At 34.5% G+C, this 9,286-nt stretch overlaps 1 protein-coding gene across 1 annotated transcript; it reads right to left on the reverse strand.

Moving 5' to 3' along the window:
• Nucleotides 1–510: 510 nt before the first annotated feature.
• LOC122134782 (C-C chemokine receptor type 8-like) lies at nt 511–1,587 on the reverse strand. Its single transcript, XM_042711523.1, has one exon. The coding sequence runs from the start codon at nt 1,585–1,587 to the stop codon at nt 736–738; it is 852 nt and encodes a 283-aa protein (XP_042567457.1). The 3' UTR covers nt 511–735.
• Nucleotides 1,588–9,286: the final 7,699 nt, after the last annotated feature.

Consider the following 9,286-nt stretch of genomic DNA (forward strand, 5'->3'; position numbering starts at 1 on the left):
TCAGCAAAGGTATGATTGGAAGATAAAATTTCAAGCCTAAATAACCAAAGCACTTCAATTTAAAATTCTTTAAAAAAATTGTATGACTCTTTTATTAATAATAAGGTTATAGATTATAATAGCAATATAGTTAACCTATTTATATTGATTATAAGAGTTTATCACCTGAAAATGTCCAGAATGTCCAGTCTCCTTGGATGTGTATAAATGTGTGCTGTGTTTTCTGGACTGACTTCACATCAAAAAAAAAAAAAAAAAATATGTGCATAATTTCATCTGCTGCATATCGTATAAATCACCAGAAATGTAAAAGCAAATAAATAGTCTCAGATTAATAGCTGAGTAATTTAAATTTTGATTATCAGTCTGCCCATATAATCTTTATAAATCCAAAACCGACTTCAGAGTTGGAACATTTTAAACACCTGGTATGCAAATGTTCAGTCTGTCAATCAAAACATTGACATGGGTGTAGATAGACAATTATTTATTTATTTATTTCCCTGGATATAATCTATCTGTATTTTTTAGTGTTCAAACAAAAGGTACTCAAACACTTCCAATTTAATCTGTAAATAAGTGAAAGGTGTAATTCATTAAGGATCCCTTAAAATACACAGAGCACTGAATGAACACACTAACATGTTCTGGCATATTCCCATCCCATTAAATTAAAGTTATCAAACAGAAAAATAACAAGCAATCTGATTTAGTAAAATATGACAATTGCAGGTTTTATGGGGAACAGAGACATGAGGGTTTCCCAGCCCGGTGCAGATAAAGAACAGGCTGAACAAAACCACCCAGAATAAAACAAACAATACCAACAGACAAAGGATCATCAAAATTGTGTTGTGTCAGCATGTAAACGAATCCTGAAACAGTAAATGGCATATATATCATCATCGTGCTCATGGTAGTTATTAAAATAAGATAAAATGCTTTTCTTTTCATGGGATTTTCCTCCTCTCTGTCTCTCCCTCTCTCTCCTGGTCCTGACTGCTTCAGAGCTCTGAGAACAGCCACAAGACAAAACAACTGGATGGAGAAGAGGACAAGAAACTGAACTGAGTTTATGCATGCATAAATGTAAAAGTTAAGTAAGACAAAAGTAAATATGCAACACAAACAGGAGCAAAAACTAAATAACCAGACCACAGTGCAGCAGATCACTCTATATCTGAGAGGTCTGAGCTTCAGAAAGGTTACAGGATGAACCACTGCCAGGTAACGCTCAACACACATCAGACACTGAAACAGAGGACGACCAGTGATGGCAAGTCCCACTAAAAAGTATGTTAATAATGTGACACTTGAAAACCGAGAAATATTATCAAGCACAGTGAACAAGGAGTTCAGACAGTTGGCAATCTCACAAACAGAGAGATTGAGGATGAAGAATCCTGATGCAACTCCACTTCCTGTTCCTGTGATGATGAGCCATATAACGTAGGAGTGTGCAGGAAGACCAAACAGGAAATTGATGCAGTGTACACTGAATTTTACATTGCCCAATATCCCACTGGATTGAGCTATGGAGTTTGTAGAAACAGCAAATGTGGTGAAGTTCATTGCAGAGTTATTCATTTTCTTTTCAGTGATCTTTCTTCACTGTCCAGAACATAACCAAACATATGTGTAAAATTGCAATATTGTGATCTCTAGGAACAAAATGAAAGCAAAAGTTATTTAAAATGGGCTATTTGGTTGCAGCAGACCACCAAACACACACACACACACACACACACACACACACACAGGCCTCCACACACACACACACACACACACACACACACACACACACACACACTCACAGTGCAAATATATATATATATATATATATATATATATATATATATATTATATATATATAATATATATATATATAAAATAGAACCTGATTCCAAAAAAGTTGGGACACTGTAATTGTGAATAAAGCATTCTGAAATAAAAGCATTCTGTTTTTATTGTGAATAAAAACAGAATGCAATGATGTGGAAGTTTCAAATTTCAATATTTTAAATATTGTCCTTGTCCTCTTTAGTCCGGATGACATGGCATCCCAGTTTTCCAAAAAGAACTTCAAATTTTGATTCGTCTGACACAGAACAGTTTTTTCACTTTGCCACAGTCCATTTTAAATGAACCTTGGCCCAGAGAAAATGCCTGTGCTTCTGGATCATGTTTAGATATGGCTTCTCTTTTGACCTATAGAGTTTTGGGCCGGCAACGGCGAATGGCATGGTGGATTGTGTTCACCGACAATGTTTCTGGAAGTATTCCTGAGCCCATGTTATGATTTCCATTACAGTAGCATTCCTGTGATGCAGTGACGTCTAAGGGCCCGAAGATCACGGGCATCCAGTATAGTTTTCCGTCCTTGACCCTTACGCACAGAGATTGTTCCAGATTCTCTGAATCTTTGGATGATATTATGCACTGTAGATGATGAAAACTTCAAACTCTTTGCAATTTTTCACTGAGAAACTCCTTTCTGATATTTCGCAGCATTGGGGGAATTGGTGATCCTCTGCCCATCTTGACTTCTGAGAGACACTGCCACTCTGAGAGGCTCTTTTTATACCCAATCATGTTGCCAGTTGACCTAATAATAATATTGCAAAATGGTCCCTCCAGCTGTTTCCTTATATGTACATTTAACTATTTTCCGGCCTCTTATTGCTAACTGTCCCAACTTTTTTGGAATGTGTAGCTCTCATGAAATCCAAAATGAGCCAATATTTGGCATGACATTTCAAAATGTCATTCATATTAAACATTTGATATGTTATCTATATTCTATTGTGAATAAAATATAAGTTTATGAGATTTATAAATTATTCCATTCCTTTTTTACTCACATTTGTACAGTGTCCCAACTTTTTTGGAATCGGGTTTGTATATTATATTATATATATATATATATATATATATATATATATATATAATATATATATGTATGTGTGTGTGTGTGTTATGCAAGAATTAAATGCAGGGAAGACTACTAAAAAGGTTATTTGATTGAACATACCCTACCTCTTTTTGGAAAAGAGAACAAATTCTCTTCGATGACAATGTTGTCATATTGTATGTTGTTTTGTAATTATATGTTATCTTATTTTAAAACATTATCACTGATAAACATGTATTTTTCATCTTCAGTAAAGCTACGGTCACACTAAACTTCACATCAGCATGCAAAATTTCAATGGACACTGACTGTGAAGGTATATCACGACTGAAATTTGTGTTATCAAATGCAGCGGATCACAGACACACTTTAAAGAACAGAGCAGATAACATCCATCCATCCAACAATTTTCAAAACATTCCTGAAATGTTTAAATATTGAGATTCTATTATTAACAACATTTACATTCATATAGAAAATCTAATGAGAGCTCACCTGAAGAATGAATGTCCAGTCTCTTTGTCTGTACACAAATCTCTGTGCTGTGTTTTGTAGACTGACTTCACAGTCATAAGAATATATGCGTATGACTTCAAATGACGTCAGAACTTACACCAAATGTGCAAGAAGTAACATAATATCATTTTGTAAAAATGACACCGCAGTCACATTTTTGAACACTTTATTTACATAAAAATACTTACTACGTACTAGTTTTAACTAACTTTTAAGTTACTAAATTAAAAACTTACTAACCCTCTTATATGATATTATGCAAGGATTAAATGCAGACAAGACTAATAAAAAGGTGACTTGATTGAACAGACTCTACCTGTCTTTGGAAAAGAGAAGAAATTATCTTTGATAACAATGTTGTCATATTTTATGTTGTTTTCATCCGATAGCCAGTGATTAAACTTATCTTGAGGTGACACTGAAATTGTTCAGCAAGCAACATTAATCAGCTGACCATTAACTAATACTAACAAAATAATAATTATTGTTATATAATCATTGATTGACGTATAGCCTAAAAACTTGGATTTTCTATCAACAGCTTTTATAAATCTGAATCTGGCCAGCACAGGTGCAACACTTAACACCTGTTATGCAAATGTATTTATCTAACATTTGTCAAATGAAAGACATATACTGTACAATATCTGTGTGATGGGATTTCAGGTCAAATGAAATAATCTCTGTGTGATGGTAAATTTGGTAAACATATATATAAATCTTATCTAATAAGCACACACAACATTTCAATCTGAATGTAGAATGAGACAAAGATTGAGTATGTATGTTTAATAAGTAGTCCTAATTAAAACCATACAGATTTTGTGAGATGTGAAAGATTAGTGCAGTAATAAATTACAGACACCAAAGAGTTCAGACAGATACCAAGCTCACAAAACGAGAGATTGAGGTTGAAGAATTCTCATGTAACTCCACTTCCTGTTCCTGTGACAATGAGCCGTAAAGCATAGGAGTGTGTAGTTAGAACAAACAAGATACTGATGCTGCATGTACAAATGTCCAGGGTGGTCATTACCCCAGTTACATCATATGAGTTTGTAGATGCTTCTGATAAGAAGGTCATGTTAAGTAGGGTGATGTTAGGTCAACTATGCCAGACAAGATTAAAGTTTTATAATAATTTAGTTTGGTTTTCCAAAGCTTAATACATCTGAAATTGGCATACAAGTGTGATGCATTGAACACCTGACATGCAAATTTTAAGTGTCATATACAGAATAAATGTGTTATGATAAGATTTCAAGTACATTAAAACAATCTCCCGGCCAATCGACAAAATGGAAAATATTAACAATGGGTGTTGATATAAAAAAATAAATAAATAAAATAAAACACACAAACAATAAAAACTATTTGCAAGATACATATCTAATAAACACACATAATAGAGTCAATGTGTCTGTAAGAAAGTCTGTGAGGCGGTTGATTGATTTAAATCAACAGAAAACTGAATGAAAGCATAACATACATGTTCTAATGTCATAAACACTAAAATAAAGGAAAGACAATTCAAATTAAATGGGAGGAAAAGAAAACAAAGTTTATTATTTTCAGATCTTTAAACAAACTCAGGATCACACTTATTTTAAATTTTTTTTTTTTGGTGCTAAAAAAAATCTACTGTCAGGATTTACTGAATACACATGACCCTTAATATTTTATTGAAAACGAAGACAGCAGAGTTTTCCAGCCCGTTTCAGATAAAGAACAGGCTGAACATAACCAGCCAAAATAAAACAATATAATCCAACAGTTATAATATCCTGAAAATACCTTTGAGTCAGAATGAAAAACAATCCTGATATAGTAAATGGCACATAAATGGCAGCCATGTTCACAGTAGTTATTAGAATGAGGTGAAATGCTCTTCTCTTCATGTGGTTTTCCTCCTCTCTCCCTCTCCCTCTCTCTCCTGGTCCTGACTGCTTCAGAGCTCTGAGAACAGCCACAGGACAAAACAACTGGATGGAGAAGAAGAGCAGGTACTGCAGTGAGAAGAACCATGGATATATAATAGGAAACAAGTCTAATATAAAGATGAGGCACAAACAGGACCCAAGAGTGATTATCCAGACCACAGTGCAGCAGATCACTCTATATCTGAGAGGTTTGAACTTTAGAAAGGTGACAGGATGAACCACTGCCAGGTAACGCTCAACACAGATCAAACACTGAAACAAAGGACGACCAGTGATACCTAGTCCTGTTAAAAAATACATTAATGGCTTGAGACTTGGATCCCAAACCCAACTATAAAGTGTAGAGAGCAAAGAGTTCAGACAGTTACCAATCTCACAAAAAGTGAGATTGAGGATGAAGAACTCTGATGCCACTCCACTTCCTGCTCCGCTGATGATGAGCCATAAAACATAGGAGTACAAAGGAAGACCAAACACAAGATTGAAAATGTCCAGAATTTTCAGTGGCCCAAATAAAAAAGTTGTGGAGTTTGTAGATGCTTCAGATGTGGTGAAGTTCACTGTAGAAATATTCATCTTCTTAACTGTCCCTCAGCTCAAATGCTCACAGAAAATGTATTATTTCTATGAAAAAAAAAAAAAAAAAAACAAAATAAGCCTGGCGTTCATAATCATTGTTTATACAATAATTTAAAAGGACAGTTTACCCAAATTTGAAAACTCTACCATCACCCTCATGTTCATAGAATAAAAGTCAAATGCGTCAATGTAATTTGGACCCCTAGATTCTACAAAATATCTTCATTTTGTGTTCCACAGAAGAACTATAATTATCATTATATAATTATCAACTTGTCCTACATCTATATAGCAACATACAGCATCTGCTTGATTTATCCGAGAGTTTAATAATGCTGACAGAGCAATTCCTTTAACAGATTGTATTAAATAAATGCCCTGACATGCCCTAATTGCTTCCTTCCTGACCTACTGTAGAATCACATTTACATTTTGGTTTCAGGAAAAAATCTCTTCCATACGCACTAAACTTTGCATGTTTCAAAGCTACAGTCTTTGAAAGATTTTTCAGCTTGTTTACTTTCTAGGTGGGGTCGTGGACTCTTCCATACGCACTAAAAAATCCACATTCCAAAAAAAAATTCTCAGAAAGATTTATCAACTTTATTTACACAGAAATCTCTTCCATACACACCAAACTTTGCATGTAGTTTCAAAGCTACAGTCTTTGAAAGATTTTACAGCTTGAATTATTTACTTTATTTACTGACACAAGTTGTCTGGGTGAACAAAGTCAAAACAAGTAAAAAAAAAGTAAGATTTGAAGTTACATTTTCAACACTTCCCAATATAGATAACCAGAACACTTATATACTGAGATTATATTATTAATAAGAAAGTAGAACTTATTTTTATAGTCTACAATCATACAGAGTTTATAAGAGGAATTTGTCACCTGAAGAGTGAATGTTCTGTCTCTCTGGATGTGTATAAATCTCTGTGCTGTGTTTAGTAGACACAGCTTTCACAAGAACATATGTGTGTGACTGCATGAATTCATCTACACATTACATAAAACATAACATATGCAAATATTTAAAGTAAACCCAAAATGTTCATTTTTGAGTAAACACTGGAGCCAACTTGACATGGTTCAGGAATGCACATTTTAAAGAAGTAGTTTGCTGATTTTCACCCAGCTTTGTATTGTTACTTTGTTGGTTATATATGTAAATCAGCAATGTGCATATATCTGCACCCATATCTCCTTATTTTTTTTTTTTTTTTTACTGCATTGACAAGTTTTATTAAAAGCCCATCTTTCCAATGGTAATTGGCCAATTTAATTATCATGTATCACCACTTTTTGATAAACCTCCTTCACCTCGATGGTGTCATGCACTGAACAGAGACATGAAGGTTGAGGATACAAACGCAGTATTTATTTAAGGGGTAATCCACAAATGTAGTCCATAAAACAGACAAAGGTCATACAGTACTAGTGATTTTTAATTCTTGAATGAATCTTTTTTTTGAGCTGGTTCTCAGGAAGCAACCGGTTGAGCCGGTTCACAAAATCTAACTGAATCGAACTTTAGTTCTGGGTTAATGATGCAGGACGCACAGCCGAATTAGCATGACCGACTCAAAAAGAACCAAATGAGCCGGTTTAACCAACTGTTGAAGTTTGCCGTGGATTGCCAAGGATTCTGACGAGTAAGTTGCACCACGTGTGTACCACCAAGGACTTGAACGAGCCTGATGCAAGCCCTGGATTTTGGAAAAACCTGAATTTTAGCACGGTTTATTGTGCATGCAGTTTTTTATGCAAAATCAAGGAGTTTATAAGACAGGTTTATTCTTTCTTTATACAATACTTTATACTTGTAGTACATATCCGCATTTGTGCATCAGTGTCTGTAATGTGTGCTGTAGGTGCGAAACTTTTAGGAATCTTAGGTAAGTTCCTAGTGAATACGTAAGTATTAAGTCCTGGTAGGTTAAGTCCTTGTAGGCTAGTCAATACTGGTCAGTCATATCTGACATAAAGGATCTGCGATAGAAACAGTGACCACTAACATCATTAAAGGGGTCATATGATGTTGCTAAAAAGAACATTATTTTGTGTATTTGGTGTAATGAAATGGGTTTATACTGTTTAAGTTTCAAAAAACATATTATTTTCCATATACTGTACATTATTGTTTCTCCTCTATGCCCCCTCTTACTGAAACCCGTCGATCTTTACAAAGCTCATTGTTCTGAAAAGTGAGGTATGCTCTGATTGCTATCCAGTGTGTTGTGATTGGCCTAATACCTTAAGTGTGTGATGGAAATGTTACTCCCCTTACTATACTGTGAAGGCGTGTGTCCCGGAGCGCCAAAACAAAAACATTAAAACCCATTATAAACATGGCATTTGTTGCATCCAGTAGGGACATAATTACTGATTATAATGACTTATACTATCTTTTACACGTTGTGTTGCATCACACCACGTAAACATAAAACCATGTCTGCATTTGTGATCAGAGAAACAACAAGCGCTACTCTACACTGCTCAAAACTCGCGTTTGAATTATCAGTTGCAAATCCTTTAAATATGTAAACGTACTTACAGGCTGTGAGTCAGAACAGCCGGCATTGTAGTCTACTGTACTCTCCCAGGATCAGGAAACAGTCCTTCATAAAATGCGCTGCACACATCTGAATATTTGGGTTGAACTGTTCTGGAACAGTGTTGTAAATACAACTTAACCACTGATTTCTAGTTGTGTCATCTTTACGAAGACCAAAGTAAGTAGTTCTGCTTTCACAATGAAACACAGCATCTCCACGACATTTTGCCAGCAGCAACAGTGAGGATAAAAGTTAGGCCTTCTTTCCATGAACATTTGGGTGGTGTTATGCAAATCCCACATCGTGACGTAGACGTGGGGGCGTGTTAGAATGAGCCATTTTAGGTAGGTTGATTCTTAACTTTTATAAAGAATATCTCTTTGGATTTGAGACTTTAGTCTTTGCAACTTTACTGATCTTCTTTATGCACCAAGAGCTTGTAACACTCCAAAGAGAAAAGAAAAAATTAAATCGCTTCATATGACCCCTTTAACATAAGTGAATGAAAGGCAATAATCAGCTGTATGCATTCACACAAATAACTTTTCATTTGAATGTTTCAATGTGTTGACACAAATGAATTTATCTGACTGCTTCATTGATACAAAATGGCACTGAGTTTTTAGATTTTTTTTTTTTTGCTGTTGCTTCAAACAACAGTAACAAAAATAGTTAACATATAAACATAACACAACATTCATATTATAACAATCATACATGAAATAAAATATAAAAAATAAAAACAACAAAACAGATATTTCTTCCTTTTCCCTAGAGACAC

This window comes from Cyprinus carpio, chromosome A21 (assembly GCF_018340385.1).
Source record: "Cyprinus carpio isolate SPL01 chromosome A21, ASM1834038v1, whole genome shotgun sequence".
NCBI lineage: Eukaryota > Metazoa > Chordata > Actinopteri > Cypriniformes > Cyprinidae > Cyprinus > Cyprinus carpio.